This window comes from Schistocerca americana, chromosome 2 (genome assembly GCF_021461395.2).
Source record: "Schistocerca americana isolate TAMUIC-IGC-003095 chromosome 2, iqSchAmer2.1, whole genome shotgun sequence".
NCBI classification, from domain to species: Eukaryota; Metazoa; Arthropoda; class Insecta; order Orthoptera; family Acrididae; genus Schistocerca; species Schistocerca americana.
The window spans coordinates 207,132,310-207,153,931 of NC_060120.1; the positions used below are offsets into that span (position 1 = coordinate 207,132,310).

At 39.6% G+C, this 21,622-nt stretch overlaps 1 protein-coding gene across 1 annotated transcript in view; it reads left to right on the forward strand.

Annotated features, from left to right (window-relative positions):
* The window catches only part of LOC124593890 (juvenile hormone acid O-methyltransferase-like), a 146,833-nt gene that overhangs the window by 48,605 nt on the left and 76,606 nt on the right, over nucleotides 1-21,622 (forward strand). Inside the window, exons 4-5 of the mRNA XM_047132237.1 lie at nucleotides 15,881-16,028; nucleotides 18,920-18,936. Coding sequence (XP_046988193.1) covers nucleotides 15,881-16,028; nucleotides 18,920-18,936 — 165 coding nt within the window. The remainder of the gene's footprint in view (nucleotides 1-15,880; nucleotides 16,029-18,919; nucleotides 18,937-21,622) is intronic.

Consider the following 21,622-nt stretch of genomic DNA (forward strand, 5'->3'; position numbering starts at 1 on the left):
GTATTCCGCTACGGAGTCGTGCACAATTGTTGGTAAATTTTCACGTATGCATCTATCAAAATGTTTGTCCTTGCTCTCTACCCAATCATGAAATTCTTTATTAATATTTTGAAAACGAGCTGTGGCATCAGATTGTAATCTATCAGTCAGTTGTTGTTCAACATCGCCAAATTTATTCTGTACGTCAATAATTCGTTTTTCAAGGTTGTCATGTACTGAAGGATATGTCTGAATTTGTTCAGTAAGAGCTTCACACGTGACATTAAGGTTTTTTACTTGTGTCTGTAAAAGTGCTATGTCACTTGTAGTCTTTTCTTGTATCGTATTGAGCCTGGAAAATTTCATACTGAGTTCAGTCATCTGTTTGGTCAGAGTGGCGTCTATAAGTTTCACACGTTTACATAAAGTGTCATTGCATGTCTTGATTGCTATGAGGTCAGATTTAATTTCGTCATTTTGTGTCTTTAAGGTTGACAGGTTTTCCGCGTTCTGCATCCTTATGGTTGCCATATTTTCTGCGTTTTGTTACATTAGCATTTGTAACATGTTGGCAATGTTTACTGTTTGCAAGGTCTCTGCCCCCGCCGCGTCATTAGACGTGACGTCATGTATTAACATGGGCTCTGACTGAGACTTTGAAATTTTTGTGGTGGACGGCCTATTGTCAAAATTTCCGTTAACACTTGCGTCAATATTTGATGAATCGTCACTACCGGTTGCTGTCGTAAAGTCATTTTCTAACATTTGTCTCTCGTCCGAGTCGGATTGCGTCTGAATAGTATGTCTTTGCTGTTCCATCTTTGCGTATTGTTTTCTAGTTATGACCATGCCACACGTATGGTATGCTTCAAGAAAATAAAGTTTGACACTGGTTTTAAAATAAAATGCAGTTGAACATGAATCGCTCGTAGCAACAATGGCTGTTTGTTAATTTAAAAATGTAAACTGAATATCGGATTATTCTTAATGGCTGCTGGCCATGTTACAACGTATCGTACAGAAGTCGGCCACATTGTACACTCGTGTATTGGTATTGTTGCAGAAGTTATTGTTTAAGGAAAAGCACTGAGAATGAAATTTATCACTGAAAACTGCTACGCGCGAAAGAAATACTACAGAATCTACTGAAGAGCTAATACACTGAATTATGCGTCTGGTCAAGCCTGCCAATGCAAAGATGCTGCGTCTTACCTTATTTTGCTGGAACCTTCGTTGCGTTTTCCCGCAAAATTTTAGAATTGGAAAATATCTTCAGATTTTTGTTATTCCTCATACATTCACGTCCAGGTCCAGAAAGTTGATTTTTCACATGAAACAAAGAGAACAATGCAACAAATGACGAATTGAACAACGTCCTGTCACGGTCTCCAATATAAAATAAATAAAATAAAATAAAATATTAATTATTAATTATGTATATGCATGATAGTGATTGGTTGTAATTAATATTTGCTTATCTGGAACGTGGACGTTTAATTATTTGGTATCAGACGCTTGACAATGGCTTTTTCGTAAGTGCAATGCTATTCGTAGTTGACCGTGAAATGTGATTCAAATAATCGGACTTCGTATTTAAATCGTTTCCAAAGACTGCTGCGGTAGGTGCGGACTCAAATCTAAATCTCAATATTAGAATAATTTGCCAGCCATGTCAATACGTCGTACAGAGGTGACTGTCTACTCAACATAAAAAGTTTACACAGTTAGTAAAATCAGATATATTCAACGAATAAGCCTACAGTTAAATAATTCTACTTACTTTCATAAATATAAATTCTTTACAGAATCGAGTGCCTAGTAAGATTGCAACTCGCAGTGTTCTTATATAACTTCAAATATGGCGGTGTGCCAGTTAATAAAATATACGTGCTTCCCGCCTCAGCTATTCTCCTCGACCTCCTTCATCTTAATCAAACATAAGAGTATCGTAATTGTGTTTTTGTTTTATCAGCGACACTGCGCTGCAGTTCTGTGCCATAGGCATTATTTATTTGTCACAGATTAATTATTTAATTAAGATTTCGCGTTTCCGAGGAAACTCACGCACGGCATGCAAATGTGCCTTTATAGTCCCACTGTTTGGTGTACCTAATGCACTACCAAAATGATAACATGGAATATTACTACGACATTTCAGTGTCTTGGCTACACTGATTAATACTTCAGGGAAATGAACCTCAGATTGTATCACTTGGTGTTGTGCTTCTGCAGAAAGATATGGACTTTCAATGCAGCTGTGTGCAAGCTAATGTGCTACAACCATGATGCAATCCTTCCCTTTCCTATCCTAGTTCTTGTAAAATAGTAAAAAAAAGCTACAGTGCGTGTGGACTTTATGTCATTTGTTAATATGATTTGTACTCACTGCGTATACGTTTTGTGATTTCCTGATATTCTGCACTGCAGTGAGTGTGCACTTATGTCATTTGTTAATATGATTTGTAACTATTGCGTGTACATTTTGTGATTTGCTGATATATTCTGAACAACAGTATGTGTGCACTTTATGTCATTTGTTAATATGATTTGTATTCATTGCGTATACATTTTGTGATTTGCTGATATATTCTGAACTACAGTGTGTGTGCACTTTATGTCATTTGTTAATATGGTTTTGTACTCATTCCGTATACATTTAGTGATTTCCTGATATGTTCTGTACTACAGTGCGTGTGCACTTTTGCCATTTGTTAATATGTTTTGTACTCATTGTGTATACATTTTGTCATTGCTTGATATGTTCTGTACTCAGTGCGTGTGCACCATATTTTATTTCATGTTCTGCATTCTGTGATTGTAAACTTAGTTAATTAGGAAAAATTTGTTGCTCATGGCAAGTCCAATCGACTCACCATCGCTGCCAAATTTTTGTTTCCCCCCCCCCCCCCCCCCCAGTGGAGGGTATCCGCTGTATGCGCTGCCTGCAACAGGCAAGACTTAGGAGAGTCTCTGACCAGAGAGCAGTATGTAGTTAGTTGTTGCTTGTCGCTAGTCGGCATCAGTCAGCATTGGTCTTGAGTAGTCTGCGTGAGTCGGCAGTGGTCCGTGTTTGCTCTGGTCGGGACTCTGGAGGATGAGTATTATTGTAGAAGGTAAAGAAGCAGCCTTGCGCATATCTAGTAATGTATGTTAACTGTCATCCAATTTCTTTTAAAAAATGCCCCAATAATAATTTTTATAATATAAAGTAATTTTTTTTAAAAAATAGCATTCATTTCAATTTAAAGATTTTATTCAATGGATTATCTTTCCTTTCATGAATCACAAAGCATAGGCCAGTATTGCACGGAGCTGTGCCGAAAATTTTTTATGTAAGAGCAGATATATTCGCAGTTTTTATTGAGGTAAGGATTTTTGCTTTTTTTTATTCAGAATACAGGGCCGAGACGCAGCGCTGCTGTCGTCATAAAATTTACCAGGTTACTGAATTTTTCTGTTTCGAACTTAACATTAAATGAGAAAAGAATTTTGTAGGAACATTAAATGTGAATGCATTTCTGCACAGAGATTATAAATGGGAGCCAATTTTGTTCAGAGGTTACAACATTTAAAATTCATTTTTATTATTATTTCCGTGGGGAGTTTACACATGAATCATTTTAATATTTTAATTAATATTTCCATGGGAGGTTACACTTGGTTCATGGTAGACTTTAATATTTTTGTGGGGAGGTTACAACACATTTGAACATTTGGCACCATTGCTCTCCCCATACATAATACAAAATTTTCGTGATGCATCTGCTGCCTGGCCGTCTATTAAACCTGAAAAGAACAAAATGTCGCAGAAGTTAGCTCTTTTTCCACATGCGACTATTTTGGGTTGAGAAGTGAAGGGAATTATGTTCAAAGTTTCATTAGACTGATAACTCTTGAGAGACAGAGAGTTACAGTTTTTGTTTTGCACTGCACGGCGTTTTCAACAAACTGATAGCTCAATAGAGTAGCTCAAGTGGAAAGGAACACTTCCTATTTAAATTTCTGCATCCTACACTGTTGGCAGTTCTGTGTAGGTGGCAGTTACATGATTTTATTTCGTTGATTAGAAAATAGAGTCGAATGTATGCACTGGGTAGCCGAGGCAGCTAGTTCATGGCGATTCGGTCAACCAAGTAAAGGAATGTACAGAACATGCTTCACACCACTACAGGGAGCCTGTGTGTCAGAATTCTCATCCAGTGTGGAACAACGTTTTACGATAGAAAATGTTTCACAGAGAAGAGGATCTGGTGGTCTATTGGGCTGATGATAGGTTCCTATACCTCTGGTCTGGGTTCGATTCCAACTACTGGTTATGATTTTTGATAAGTAGAGACAGATCCTGTTCTCTTCTGGCTACGCCAAGTGAAGAAGGTATAATGGAATTGTGGTCTGAAATTCACGTTAAAGATGATATTCCTTCTCTACCAAGTACACGTTAGATTGAACCACAATAAAGTCAGGAGTAGCGTCATGTAGAAACTCTATCAGCAGTAATCTTTCTTATAATAATTATTCTGGGACAAACTCGAAACCACCCTGGCAAAAATACCCCAAGACAACGCGAAAATTGTACTAGGCGATTTCAACGCACAAATCGGCAGAGAAAAACGCTACAGAAAAACAGTAGGAAATTTCCCTGCACACAAATTCACCAACAAAATCGGCACCAGACTGATCGAACTCTGCCAGCAAAACAACCTCAAAATCATGTCAACCTCCCTGATGAAAAAGCCCAAGAAACAAAAGACGTGGCGATCACCAGTCCACTCACTAGGCGAATTCCAGATAGATCGCGTGGCAATCTCCTATGAATACCAGAAAGAAATCCACGACGTCCAAGTGAGAAAAGGCGCCAACATAGATTCGGACCACTACCTAACAAGAATCAAAATCAAACTCACACCAAGAAGACAACACAAAAAGAAATTGACCTCACCGAAATTTGATACAAGAAAGATCAGAGAATCGAACATCACAGAACACTGGGAAAAACAAGAGGCGAAAGATTGGACCAGCTTTAAACAAAAAACTGTGAACACAGCCAAAGAACTGATCCCGCTGACGAGAAAACCCAGGCACCCTTGGTGGAACACTACCTGCGAAATCGCCCTACAAAATCGAAGAACAGCTTTCACAAACTACAACAGCAACAAAACACAAGAAACGCAGGACTACTTCTATGAAATTCGAAGACAAATATCGAAAACAATAAGACAAGAGAAACGCAAATACATAAACGATCAGCTAAACTCCATCGAAGAAGACTTCAGAAATTTCAACACACGGGATTTCTACAGGACCTTCGCCAACCAAGTCAAAGGATACTCACCACAGAACCTCTGCTTCAGAAAAGAAGACGGAAAACTGGCACTTACCAACAAAGAAAACTGTGACGAGCTCGCGAAGTACTTTTCAAAATTACTAAATTGCCTGGAACCTAACTCAACCTTCGAACCCCGAGAACCGGCCAACGCACCGGAAGACCCACCATCACCAACAAAAGAAGAAATCCTCCACTGCATAAAGAAACTGAAAAACAACAAGGTAGCCGGTGAAGACGGAATAACGGCAGAACTGCTGAAGAACCTAGGACCAAAGTCGCTAAACGAAATCACACAAATCATACAGAACACCTGGACAACCGAAATCATACCTGACGACTGGAAGACCGCACTCATTCACCCGCTACACAAGAAAGGTGACAGGACAGACACAAACAACTATAGAGGAATTTCCCTGCTACCGGTCATCTACAAAATTCTATCAACATGCCTTCTCACCAGAACGCAAGGACAACTGGAACCCGCCATCTCGGAATACCAAGCGGGTTTCAGACCCAACAGAGCCTGTCCCGAACAAATCTTCAACCTGAAATCAATCATAAAATCCCACATGACAAGCCCCAAAAAAATCATCTGCACTTTCGTCGACTTCAAAAAGGCTTACGACTCGATCGACAGAAAGTCCCTCATCCAAATCCTCAGAGAAAAAGGCCTAGACCAAAAGACCGGAAGACTAATCGAACAGACACTAACCAATACAAAATCCAAAGTCAAATTCATGGGCGAAATCTCGGACCCCTTTGAAATCCACACTGGCCTAAGGCAAGGAGATGGACTATCCCCGTTATTGTTCAACATCGTCCTGGACAAAGTAATGAGCGAATGGGAAGCTGAAGTCAGGAGACAAAACACCTGGAGACCAGTCACATTAGGAAGGAAAAGACTGGAAATCCCTTACCTAGCATTCGCAGACGACCTAGCGATACTGACCTATGACCCAACATCAGCAAAAACACAGATCGAAATCCTGAAAGAATGCGCCGAGAAAGTCGGCCTACAAATCTCTTTTGAAAAAACGCAAGTCCTAACAAGAGAAGGCGACGACATCACAATCAAGTACGGCAAAATTAAAGGGGTCACACACTTCAGATACCTAGGCGAAATCATCGAACCGACCGGAACAGAGAAACTGGCTTACGAAGACAGACAACAGAAGACACGGAAATCACTAGGCATGGTACGAAACGTCTACAACAAACAATGCATTTCCAGAAACACCAAGATCAGACACTATAACACAATGATCAAACCCGCCGTACTGTATGCCAGCGAAACACTAGCACTCAACAGGAAAATCAAAATTGAAGAAATCAAAAAAGAAGAACGCAAAATCATGAGGAAAATTTTAGGAGGAAGACCCACACCAGATGGCTACAGACTACAGAAGAACTCAACAGTAGAAGCATATTCGAACATCGAGAACGATATGAGAAAAAGGCGCCTTAAATTCTACGGACATTTAGATAGACTCCCTGAAACAAGACTCACCAAGAAAATTCTAGAACACATCAAGATACTTAAAGTCTCGACACCCTGGATGGAAGGAGTCCGAAAAGACCTACAAGCAATTGGCACCACAAACACCACAGACAGAAGCACCTTCCGAAAACACATAAACAATTGGGAAGTAAAGTCAGAAGCGCTAAAACAGCGGACCAAACAAGAATGGTCTGAGGAGAGAAAAGAGGCCCTCTCCAAGAGAATGAAGGAGTACTGGAAGGACAAGAAGAACAAGCCTTCAAAGTCATAAGCTTAACGATTTCCTTTTAGGGAAAATTCGCCAACAATAATAATAATAATTATTATTTATTTCTAGTGACGGAACAAACGCCACGTAGGATCACAGGACATTTATTTCATCTATTATTTGAGTTTCTGTATGTCGATAAAATTTGTTCTGAACTGGGGATGTAATTCAGACCGCCCTTAACGCGGAATTTGATTCCTTCGTGACAAAAGAGCTCGACAATAATTTGTTGTTTATTCAGAACTGCAGATTCCTCAACATCTCCACATATTGCGCGTGAATGGGTTCGAATTCTGGCCCGGCACTAAAGTTTCCATTGTGTTATCAAGCTCTAGCATGAGAACACCTATCTGCTGGTGGATAATAATTTAGATTTTGAATGTATTTTTATTCGTTGTCAACACTAACGATATCTGACGTATTTGACGCCCAGTTAGACACAGAACTATCTGTGAGGTCACTGTAAATTCAAGGATGTTATTCAGAGCTGCAGGTTGAGAAAAATTTGGTAGCTGACGTCTCTTTGTGTGCAGTCAACAACGACATGTGTGTGGTTCGATTCCCAGTTAGCACTGAACTCTTCGTCATATTATTTTTAGTTCAAACGTGCTCACATGTTGTTGCTGTTGTAACAAACCCATATTTAACGTTCGTTTTCTGTAGAATATAACAGCGATAGGTGCCAGGTTGGACTCCTGGGAAGAAAAAAAATTCATGTTTCGTCTAGTCATTTCAGTTAAAACATCTAGCTACTGCCGAGAAAATCCGATATGTCACAGTTGATTGTGCTTCGATAATAATCCGATTAGGTTTTAGGTTCGAATCTCTGTCCCACACAAAGCTTTACCTCACGGCATTTCAAGTAAGTTACTTGTAAAGAAGCAATATTTAATATCTCTCGTAGTTCGTTAAAAAAGACAATAGATGCTGAGTAGGATTTCGCGTCCGTTAAAAATGTTTACGTTATGTAATTTAAAGCTGATAGTTGCTAACTGATACTGTCTAAAATCAAGGTATATCGCTCTCTGTGTGCCAAGTCAGGAATGACTGTTAGTTTCCGTCAGTCACGAAGTCTTTGCTTAGTTTGCATGACCTGGGTTTGAATCCATATGCAGAACGAGACGGTTCGCCGTGTCATTTGAAGTTCATACATTTTCTCAATTAGCTGCTAGTGAATAACTTAAATTTTTAATGTCATTTTGTGTTAAACAATAAGTACGGTATGTTACTTTGAAGAGGATATCATGAATACGACGTACTTATTACGTGCATTACCTATCTGACATAATAATGAGAGTGGTAGCATTTCAGGTATGTCATTTATTGTAATAAATGTGTGCTTACAGGCATTAAGGATAGTCTTATCTGTGATAAGGGGTTCTCTGATATTCGTAATACCTTGGTATTACTTTACATTTTGAGTTATTGCGATACGGAGCATTGTTTTCTAGTGGTGACTTGTTGGAGCCATTTTCAATAGTCAAACGACTGTACCAAGGAGCGATTAGAGGACCTGCTAGACAGCTGCGTTATGTGCGTTGCATGCGAATCAGGCGAAATGCAATTCATGTCGTTCGGATACTTTTGAGCACGACTGTACGTTTCAAATGAAATACGAAAGTGTGAAGAAAATAATTTATTTACATCCAGAATAAACTGATGAAAGTAGTGCTTCTATAACGTACGTTGTCACTGGAATACCATTCGTATATACTATCTTAGAGCCTCATTACTCTGTCAAACATATAAACCAAGTATGAAGACTGAACGATTTTGGCCATTATCTCAAAAGGCATCAAAGCGTCATTTGTTGGAGGAGAGCTAGCTTCTATATAGTCTCCTGAATCGCAAACACATTTTTCCCAGTGGGCAGGCAGTGACTTGATCCCATTTTTGTAAAATGAATGTGGCTGTGTCAGCAGCCAGTTATGCACAAACACTTCCTTAGCGCCAAATCTGTGACCTCCGATTGCTTCCTTTAGTGTTCCAAACAAACGAAAATTGTAGGGCGATAAGTCCAGACGCTAGGATGGATATTCGAGTGTGCTCCACAACATTTCGTGAATTTTTGTTGATTTCGGGTAGCTGTGGACGGTCGAGCGTTGTCATAAAGCAGGATCATATCCTGGCTTGGAAAGACTGCCTTTCCTGACAAGACGCACGTTTTATTCGGTAATAGTATGCACCGTTCGTGGTACGGAGGGCATGCAGAAAATCGATGAGACCTCCTTTAAAGTCAGAAGCCGGCCAGAGTGGCCAAGCGGTTCTAGGCGCTACAGTCTGGAACCGCGCGACCGCTACGGTCGCAGATTCGAATCCTGCCTCGGGCATGGATGTGTGTTATGTCCTTAGGTTTAAGTAGTTCTAAGTTCTAGGGGACATATGACCTCAGCAGTTGAGTCCCATAGTGCTCAGAGCCATTTGAACCATTTTTTAAAGTCAGAAAAGACATGCGCAAGAATCTCAGACAGTCACGCTGGTTCTCAGTCGGCGTTGGTGTGCTGTATTCTCAACTGTTTCTCGTCTTCTCAAAAACTCTACCATTTGTAGACTTGAATCTTCTTCAGGATGCTCTCCCCGTCCGAACTGTGCCTCAAATATTTTCAAAATTTCGGACAGTTTTAGACCCTCCGTTCTGAGAAGCTTGATCATACAGGACACGTCGCTTAAATCCGGACAGACGAATTTTTTTAAAACCAAATTTATGAACACAAAATACAAATGAAAATTAAAATCCTTTCACATATAATCAATGGTATCTTTCAAGAGTAACAGTACTTGATGCAACCTCCTTCAGCCGCAGTGACTGCCTCCAATCTTGCTCTGAAGCGACCGCAGATACTCTTTAAAACAGCGCCCTCCATATTCGCTAAAGCTGCTTCGATAGCGGTGCGCGGAGATGCGACGTTAGGGTGCCTCGTCTTATTGGTAACGTTTTTGACTGTGCTCCAAACACAGTAGTCTATGGGCTATGCGGGGCCCATAAATCTTTTGACCAGAACATGTCAACGTCATGCGAGAGCCAGTTTTGGACTAAATGGTTCGTATGAGATCCTCCCTTGCCATCCGATACATTATTCGCTCGCTGACAGTCAGTACTGACACCGGTTTACTCAGCGGTTGCCGCGGTTCCTCCGAAATCAGCGCCCCTCGCCGTTTCACCAGAACCTTCCCCAGAATTCTCCGAAGCATTGTTCTTAGCCACAGTATCGTAACCAGCAGATCTCGGACACCTGAAGAATCGAACTGTTTCAGTGGGCGAACGCCCATTGAAACGACTGTCGAAAATCGCGGCTCCTCGATTTACTCCGCACTCGTCCGTAACATCTCATTCGGCCACAACGTCCAGAACCTGTACACTGCCGAGTACGAACATTCTTATATGGAGTAACATTGCAGGTTGCCTGTCATGTATCTATGTCTACGTTGTGAGGAAAACGTCAGGTTGCTATACAGCGCTTAAAGGCCTGTGTCCTACAGGCCAATGTAGTATTGCTCAGATGATTTTGCTTTAAAATTTGCATCTACAGTAGGTGGACCACTGTGTTCAACATCTTTTCAGTAGCTGGCAATAAGTCCTGCAGCTGACATACAGTTAAGTTTTACACTTCGCTACTATCATGAAATGTAAGTCTTTTTTCATCATACATGTTTCTGATATTTTTGAGGCTTACTGTGCGACTTGATGCTTTGAATAAGTGTGCTTGATTCTCAGATGTGCTTGATTCATGATGGGGTCAGACAAGATCGACACGTTTGTGTGGCAACTGTGTTTTGGCTATGCCTAAGGCAAGTTACTGCTTGTTTTAACAGCTGTCGTCCATTCAACAAATAAAGTTTTGTGGTGTAATTTTTAACAAGATAATAGCACATGTTTTTCCTTCAGTTTCTGAGTCAATGCATGTCTTTCCATAGGAAGATTAATATGCTTCTGTAATTTTTGTTTAATTTACCTGCATAATTTATGTGTCGGCTGTTTATCACCTCAAACCTAGGACAAATTTGAATTTCCAATAATTTAATTTAATTTGGGTTAAAGAATAAATATGCTTCCAGCATCTTAAAATTTCATAACAATTTTAATTTAGGTCACATTAGCTGTGATGCAGCGCCGTCACAAACAGCAGATCATTTTGTATTGGTATATATTATTCATATTGGTATTGTACACTGCCAATTTCCCAGCATTTTGGGCGTTCAGTATGAGATGGCATTACCATACTTTCGTCTACATTGGGTCTGAGAATTCCTTTAATGTAGGCTCAATAAATTCATGGTTGTCTCAATAAGAGCCCATATATGTGCTATATTCATGGCCAGCTTAAAATTGGTTATGCGCATTTTGTCACACTCGTCATGCTGTCTCGTGCCACAAACCAGTTCATGCTACTCATTGACGGTTGTGATAACACAGATTACAGCAAATCTGTCATGTTGCATTATCTTCTACTAAACACACATTTCATTTCTTCTCATGTTTTCTTACTTGTATATTTGTTTGCGACGATGACGCAAAATACTTTGACTACTTGCTTAACGCAATACATCCGCGATTCTGCATGCTATGTAATTCGACAAGTCCTTAGTAGGTTTCCAGAGGTATCTGAAATAATATGTCTTCGCACAGACCATGCAGTTCTATGCTCTTGGTGGATTACCAGAGGTATATGACATAAGATATCTGTGCACCGATCATGCAGTTCCCATATATTATGCCGCTGGTAGGTTGCCAAAGATATCTGACCTAAGATGTCGATGCAGAGATCTCGCAGTTTCTGGAGGTATCTGACATAATATGTGTATGCTCGGGTCACACAATTCCCATAAATTATGAGCTGGCAGTTGTGGATGCGGAGCTGGCGCCCTATGGATTCCCAGATGTGTTCCATTGGCTACAGATCAGGTGAACTTGGTGGTTCATTATCATGCCCCTTAAACTACTGTAAGAATAATTCTGGTCTTGTGGCTCCGAAAATTTTGGTGCAAGAAACTACCGCCTTCAGAAAAAAACATGAAGAATGAGGCATTGATTGATGCAGGTGGTACCAAATAATGTTCATTAGTCCAGAACTGTCGAATGCCTTCGATTAGCATCACAGGTCCCATGGAAACCCATATGAATATACCCCATACCACATAATTGCCTCCACTGGCCTACGTCTGTGGTGCAGTGCATGGTTGATGGTGTATCCGGACGTGATCATATATCTGGTGTAACAGAAAAACGTGAATTATCTGGTCAAGCTTCACGTTTTCACTGAGCCACTGTCCATTCTCGACGATTCTGGTCTGTCAACAGATGAGATTGTTGGGTCAACTTAGGAACAAAATGCGGATCGTCTACTGTAGAGCCCCAAGTTCAATATCCTGCATGCTGTGCTCTATAACACTTGTGCCTGTCCCAGCACTGTACTCTGCCCTCAGCTCTGCTACAGATCTCCATCTATTGTACATCACCAAGTGGGAAACCCCACCTCCAAGTCCTGTGATGTGGTGTGGACATGTAATACAACATCCCCTACTTGTTGTTTTACTGACCTACAAGCACTTTCCATAGAAACTTGCGACAGTAGCACATCAACTGCCACCCAGCCCTGCTGTCTCTGGGATGTGGACTCTCCATTTTGTGGCCCAGATAGTTGCTGGAGTGACTCCCCCATTTGTGTCTGCTCCACTTATACAGGATGTAAAGAGTCTACATACAGACATTATTTTAATATGTAACTACTTCAGTATGTTAGTTGGTTTTTCTCTGCATCTAATAATCTTCCTGCAAACAAATGACAATTTACTGCCTGATGTTTCCTGCATGGTCGCAACTGCATCATGTAGTGGACTACACCTGCCAGTATAGACAATCCATTTTGTCTCCAAACATCCACACTTCAATGCCTGAGCAGCTGCACAAACGAAAATAAACATCAATGACTTGCTTGTGTCACGTTTACTTGGAGATACTAATCAACCTAAAAACATGCTGCATATAATACCTAAAATTATTAGTCTACAAATGAGTTAAATACTGATGTAAAGTTTTTCAGTACACTGTCCTCAGTAATTGACAGAAACATCTGCATTTATACACCTAACATCCTGTATCCTTTTCTTACCTTGTCGCATGCACACAATATCACCAGGCGACCTTCAGTCTTGCGGTGGCCAGCGGTCATGTTTTGGCTCATCAGTGTATATATGATATGCTTGTCTCCACTAGACAGGTTGACAATAAAGTAAAACAATTTTTTAGTGTTGTTGATCTGGATTACCATCACAGCTTTTAACAGCTTATGTCTCTGTTGATATAGACCTTGACATACCTCACAATACTTAAGGTTCCAGGTCACGATGGGTCATAACGAAATAAACCAAGGAATGGTTGCCCATTTCTACATAGTATAGTGTTCTTTTGGAAGTTTCACTCTGTAGTTTATTTTTGCGATTCACATATGTCATTTTGCACAGTTAGAAAGTGTACCAACCAATGAATCCACATATATTATATATACTACATATATGTGTGTGTGTTTGCCGCATGACCTCCTAAACCACTGGAGCAGTTTCAACCACACTTGGTAAACATATTCTTTACTGTCAGGCAACAATAACTGTGTGGGTAAGAACCACCTACCTAAGATAGTTCAGCAGATATGACATCACAAAAATGAAATGCGTGGATAAACGCGGCATCATGCATGAAGTTTAAATTTTATTTCTTCTGTACTATTAACTGTATTCGCAATAACTTCCGCAGACGGTATCCACATAAGCTGCTAAATGCATCTATAAAATTATTTCATGACATCACACGTGGTTCAGGAGATATGACGTCATAAGCACTGAAATTCGTGAAAAACTGCCTCATTGTGCTTGACGTTTAAATGTATTTCTCCTTTGCTACTAATTCTATTCTAATATATTTTCGAGACAATACCCATATTCGTCACTGAATGTATCTAGTCAGATACATCATAGTACAACACATAGTTCAAGAGATTTGACATCATAAACACTAGGATGCGAGAGAAATTGCCTAATCATGCATAAACTTTTAATACGTTTGTTCTTTACTATTGAGACACTCGTACAGTCGAGACAGTTTGAGGAAATACCTGACATCTTGTAACATCTTTGACAACTTTCAACTGCTAAGGGCAAACGACATAAGTGAAAACAGTAGCTATCTATAGAGCTATCAACAGGCATTGCAATAGAGACGTTTACAAAATCGTGTTGTAGACGCGCGAAGCGCCTGGGCCCAGTACGTTGAAACTGTACGGGATCGTTTCTTAATTAGGATACTGTAGTTATGCATTTCTAAATTACATATATTTCTTTATACGATTGTTTCATAACTTCGAAACTGTTTTCACCAATACATGAAAATGAATTTTCTTCAATAGTTCACTACAAACACATTTTATTTTTGGTTTTCGTTTCTAATAGAAAATTGGGAAAATGGGTACCGTGTGAATGCCGGTTTTGTCAGTTAACACTGGTACAACACCTAACCTTTACATGCTATTAGTTGTATACCTCATTGTGGGAAGCGGAACTGTTGAAAGGTTCTTTTATTTTATATACGTCTTTGCTATAAATCTCATTATAGTACAACATGGGTTAATAACATGAAACAGATAAAATAAATTGGCTACGTGTGAGCAGGACTCACGTACTGAGGGTGGACTGCAAACTTAATTGCGTATATAGATAGTTTAAGCATTACGAGAACCAATGATATTGACGATTTTGGCCTGTTATTGACATTGCTATTGACAAAATATGTTTGCAGGGATTCCAAGACTTTCAATAATGTTTTAGTTATAAATCTGAAGTCGAATAACAAATGACAAAAGAAATATTTTTCTTCGTGTTGTATAATTACAGATTAACAGTTTCGGATTTTTCCTTTACTTGTACTGTGAAACCTTGCTTCTTGCCAAATTTCATGGTTCCAAGTCATCGGGAAATAACCTATAGGTTCCGATGAGTGAGATTTCCAGTATGAAAATATATGATAAACGGCCGCTTCTTTCGCCGTATTCACTTACAAGCTTAAAATTTTTACACCGTGAAGGGACCATAGACTTCAGTATGTAACATAAATTTGAACTTTATACGCCAATCTGTTACAAAGAAAAGATGTATTAACAGACGGACAGACAAATAGACAGACGGATAAAAAAATGAGAAAAAAATATCTTTTCATGTTACACAATTATTAGAAATTAAGAATTTTCGTTTTTTTTTTTTTTTTTTTTTTTTTTTTACTTTGCTTGTACTGTGGAATCTTGTTTCTTGCCAAATTTCATGATTCTAGGTCAACGGGAAGTACACTAGAGGTTTTGATAAGTGAATTTTTCGAATATGAAAATACGTAACATAAATGGCTGTATCTTTTGATTGCAGCGACTTAAAGCTTAAGGCTTGTACACCGCTGAGAGATCAGAAACCCTTAATAACTGACATAAATTTATCCTTGATACGTCATCTCGTTCCTAAGAAAATGTTCCTTAACAGTCGAAGAGATAGGGAGGCAACCGGACAACAAAACGGTATTGGCGCACTGAACCCTAGTATTAGTATCCGGAACATACAACAGAAGGATGCGTGTCAGTTATATTATTACGTTTCAGCAAGTATCCACAATTCATCCTGTTGTGTTGGTACCATTTATTAATTTAATCTCGAATCTGATAAGTATTATTGATCACCAAAAAATAAAGAGAATGTGACTTTTTTTCTGAAGACAAATCGTTTGCAAGCGTTGTAGTGGAGCGTCGATGTTCACGGATTTTGCCGTTCCTCTCAGGACGTGGAGGAGTTTGTTTCTCCGTACCAGCACAGTGAGGACCCAGTGAGCGACTTCCGCCAGCTGCTGCAGAGCGAGGGCTACCAGGTGCTGCACTGTGACGTAGCGCCGCAGGTGCTCTTCTTCCCGAGTGAGATGCAGCGCAGAGGTGAGCAGCTCCTTTAGTGTCCCAGAAACAACTAGTTACACGTGTCTGGATGTAGCTAACACCCAAACCTCCAGATGTCAGACGCTCACATCTGTACCAAATGTTTTATGCCGATAGTGTGTCAAACAAAACTCCGATTTAGTTCGTACTATGTTCTGTCGTCGAGCAGAACGGCGTAAATGTAATTAAATGTAACACCGGATCTACGGGACACAAAAAGCAGTACTACGAGTAACTATCACGTATATTTCCCGTGGGGAAGTTGGTAGAGCGTTAGATTATCGTTCCAAGGATAATGGGTTCAGAGCCCAATGATATCAAATTTTACTATATTTTGAGCGAAAGTGTTATATGGGACAACGTCATCTTTAGGACATGTAAAAGGGCCATTTGGAGTTTACAGCATTGTTCTCTTGGAAGTCTTCTTTCGCTTCGTTTCTTTGAAAGTAGTAAACCTATAGAGTGCATTTCTAATTTCACAGAATATACAACCAGAACACAAAATAAAGAATCGTTGCATCACACGTGCAGAAGTAATAGTATTGATAATAATAATAATGATAAAAGCTGTAATAATAATAAAACTAATAGTAATATTAATAAAGAGTGTGATTCATTCAGGAACAAAGGCTTCACAATCCTGGCTGCATACTAAGAGGTGTGTGAAGCAAATTGCTTTCGTTCACCAAGAACATTTGATGAATCTCACATCTGCGCATGCACCATGTAGATTGCAGATTGAAAGCTTGTGTCTGAAACAGAACTTTGTTGAAGCTTTAAAGCCATTATCCACCGGTAATGGTGGGAATTAGGGAATCGTGGAGAAACCAACTGATTTTTTGTGACGGACTGCAGCTTAAGAAGATTTTTCCGTTGTTGCTGACTGATCTCTTCCGAAGAATCTCGAGCAGCATCAGACGTTTTATGCGTCATATGCTCGTACGCTCTGAAGAAATGAAGATCGGACGGTTGATAAATAAAGATTGTGTTTGCTGGAAATACGTCAATTGCGATTTAGTTTCCTGGTAGGTTATTTTGTACGTGCTTCTCAAGAAAAACACTAGTGTCTTTGCAGGGCCCACAAGAATCCAATATTAGCAATAGTTTGTCCTATACAAATTTCACGCGTAAGCACTCAACAAGAGTTGTGATCGGTGGGGTGCGAACGCGTGACCTTTGGTACGACGACCTCACGTTCTATCTACTCACCCACTCAAGATCTAGCAAACAATAGCTGATAGATAAACTTTTCCTGTGCTCCGTATTTCTGGTGTTATTTATAATTACCGTTTACGCACTTAGCTCGAACTAAATCTGTGTTTTGGTTGATGCTCTATCGACATACAATATTTGGTACCGATCTGACTGTCTGACACCTGGAGGTTTGGGTGTCAACAGTAAAGGTTGATCAAAAATGTTAATCAAATGCTATTGTAGACAGCCTGCCTCACTAGTCGCTTATCTAGAGTGTATTCTTTGATGAGCATGTGTGTAGGTTAATCATAGAATGCTATTGGTGATGAACCCCTCAATGTGGTGTTATAATTACTTGACTTGCTGGACTGGCCTCAGGAGATGTCCTCAAGATGCTTGTCCTTAAGCTGCGATGGAGAAAAATTTTCTCGCTGCAAGATTGGCCTCTGTTGGTGATGAAGAGGTGAGCTCTCGTTAGGCCCGTAAGGAGAAAATTATTCTCGCAACTGTTCTGGACAACGTATTGTCACCCCGACAGTGCTGCTGGTAGACCAGTTCCAGGACGAGCCTGTTGCAGGATCGACCCAACTACTCGTAGAAGGAATCATAGGGGCAGTTATTGAGCCCCATCTATCCTCCCTCCATTAGGGATAAACAACAAAACACAATACCCAAATATCATAACTCACAGGGAGGAATGGCGTGAGGGGTGAGCTGTACCAATTTACACAAAGGTTGTACTTTTCGTTACACATTTATTTTCGAATACAAAAATGGCATTAACCTGAAGACAATCTTGATTAGGAAATTTTTGCTCTGTTTACAAATCACAATACTATCATGCACCTGGTAAACAAAGTCAGCTGCCACAATTACCAAAACATAAGCTCATTTAAACATTGTTGTAGTCGTCGTCATCGTGCCTAATCGAGGACCCAGAACTCTGTGTACTGTAGCTTATATAGCAGACTGCTTTTCCTATTTCATTCTTGGGTGTGCTGTATCTTATACTTCTCGTAGGTCTTCTTGTTGCACTGCTTACTTGTTGTTTTTCCTTTTTTTGCTCTTGTTGTGTTGGGCGCTCGTAGCTACTCACGCAGCAGGTCCGTCCACATCGTTGTCGTTTGCCGTTGCACCTAGTTGCCCAGGCCACTGACGAGACAGCATATACTCTACAATTTTTATCCTGTCACTCCTGCTAAGCGAAAATATACCGATGTCAAAACACTCACAAACACACCAAAACACCATATGGCAGAACAACCTGCTCCCACATGACCACCTTCTCAGTAAGATGGTCACAATTCACTGTAACACTTTCAGTAGTCTTGAGGAAAATCGAATTACGCGACCCGAGCTTGATGTTCGTGTTTTTTTTATCTTCACGCTGTGTGCTGGGGTGGTGGTGAAACTGGAGTGTCTTCCGGCAATTTAACGTCTTCGTTTAGCAAATATGCAGTTTTCAGTCGGTCGATGGAAATGTTTTTTACTTGGTCTTTCATTTCGAATCCAAAAAAATTTGGTGTTCTTTCCACGACTTCGTATGGGCCTTAATACGGTGGTTCTAACGATTTTTTAACTCTGTCAACCTTTACAAATACGTGTGTTAACGTGCTGAGGTCCTTATATACAAATGATGTCTGTTTTACTTTGTGAGCTATTTGCACAGGTTTCAGCCAGTTCCTATATTGTTTTAGTTGTGAAACAAATTGGGGTAAGTCTGAATCCCTTTTTGTTCCGTCTTCTTGAAAAAAATCACCAGGTATCCTGATGAGTGGATTGAAGATGATATGCAGTAGTTTGAGTTTGATTACAACCACATATTTTTTATAGTGCTTGAAATAGCTCAGAATTAAATTGTCTTCCACAATCGGTTACTATTGGTAAGGTGCGCCAAATCTAGAAATCCAACAACTGAAGAAAGCTTGAGCTACAGCTTCTGTTTGTACGAGTATATTCGAAGTGGTATTACCTCAGTCCAATTCGTAACTCTATCGATGCATGTTACGTGTATCCATCAGAAGGAGGCATTGGCCCTATCAAATCAATATGAATTACTTTAAAACGTTCATCAGTGTCGGGAAAGTGTCCTATTGGTGAATGCACATGTCGTGGAACGTCGTTGTTTTTTTGACAACCATTACAAGCTCGTGACCAATTTGCAATGTCCTTTTTCATATTCATCCACACACATTTTGACGTCATCATTTTTACAATTGTCTTGATACCTGGATGAGCCAAATTATGATAATGTTGAAAAATAACATAACGGAATTGTTCAGGAATATAAGGTCGAATACTTTGTGTCGAGATAAGCGAAGTATTATTGCCAGGTTGCAGTTGATGAAGCACTTTATCCTTTTCTTGTGCTTGGGCTATTTCTTCATAGCTAATCGGAACCAATTCTTCAAGCCTTGAGAAGCTATCAGCCACAACATTTGCTTTACCAGAAATATGTCGCAAATATGTTGTAAACTGTGAAATATTTTGGAGATAACGTAATTGGATTGATGTTGCTTTCTCATTCTTCTGCATATGTTAGAGGGGCACGATCAGTATAAATAATAAAGTATTTACCTTCTAGCAAATATCTGAAATACTTGACAGCCATATATATACTAAATAGTTGTCTGTCATATATGGAACTTTTTTGAAAAGAATCCAATAGGTTTCCATTGTACATCTTGCCACTGTTGCAATACAGCACCAGCTGCAAGATCTGATGCAGCCATAAATAATGCGAGTTGGTTGTGCAAACCCGGAAATGTTAAAAACGTTGCATTTACGAGATCTTCTTTACATTTTTGGAACTGAGCAATTGCTTCTTCTGTCCAGTCAATATGTCTTCGGTCATTTTTAGTTGTTCGTTTTAGGTAATCATTCAACAAAGCTTGGTTTTCTGCAGCATGTTCTAAATGCCTGCGATCAAAATTGATGATTCTTAAAAATTTTCGAAGTTCGCTAACAGTTTCAGGTCGCTTGTAGTTCATCAGCACAGACATTTTTCCTGGATCCGGCTTCGCTCCTGCAGGTGTGATTAATTGTCCTAAGAATGTCAGTTCTTTCACTCCAGATACCGATTTTCCAACCTTTATTCCCAGACCATACTGATTCAATTGTTTAAAGAGTAAATTTAGATGTTCAGTATCTTGTTCTGACGATACTGATGCTATTAAAATATCATCCAGATATGGAAAGCAGAAATCCAGCTCTCTCACAACTTCATGTATAAACCTCTGAAATGTGCTACGTGGATTTCGAAGTCCGAAGGGCATATAATTAAATTTATACAGACCAAAAGGTATAATAAACTCTGACTCTGGTTTGTCTAGTTCGGCTAACGAAATTTGATAAAGTAGGTCAATCTTGGAGAATATCTTCTTATTCTGCAGCACAAAATTTACGTCATCTACTCGAGGGACTGGATACCGGTCTGGGAGAGTCCTATCATTAAGACGACGATAATCCCCACAGTCTGGCCACTGACCATTTGACATCATAACAAGGGACAGTGGACTGTCCCATTGTGATTGTGATGGACGTATAATACCATTATTCAACACCAACTGAAATTCTTACTTAGATATTTGCAATTTATGTGGATCCAAACAACGAGCTTTACTATACACCAGTGGCCCATTATAAGTAGTGATGTAATGCTGTACTTTATGCTTTAACACCTTTGGTACTATAGATGGTTTTGTTAGCTCAGGAAATTTTTGTAGCAGCTTTGAATACTGACATTTTGCATAGAGTGGGCTTACTGAATCGTTAGCATTCACAGTGGTTACCTTTGCCGAAATTTTTAACATATTAATGTTACCTACAGCTTATTATTTTTCAGATCTACGAGTAAACCAAAATGATGAAGAAAATCGGCTCCCAATAGTCCCTTTGATACATCTGGTACTATAAATAGCCATTGAAACTTACATTTAAGACCTAAATCAATGGTTCAGCTTTGACCCTTAAGTTTTTATTTCAGAACCATTTGCGGCAGAGAGACTAAAGTCAGAGGGTTCAAGTTTTTTAGTTTTTGACAGTGGTATAACATACAAATCTGCACCGCTATCTACCAGATAAGGTCGTCCATAAGTTCTGTCTTTAACAAATAATCGATATTGGCGGCTTACTGTGGGAACTGGAGTAGAACACTCAAACGCTTTTGACTCTACCCTTGCTTGTTTTCCTTGTTTTTCCATTGGCAAGACGGTAAACACTTTTCAGGTTTACACCGTGAGCCAAATTTGAAGCGATAATAACAATATTTACCATTTGTTTTGAACTGTGTTCTGTTTCTACTTCTGCTGCGCGGTCTGGATCTATTTGTTTCTCGAAGCGTCTTAACTTCATTTCTAAGTCTTTATTTTTTACAAGAAGATCTTGGACTGATAAGGAGG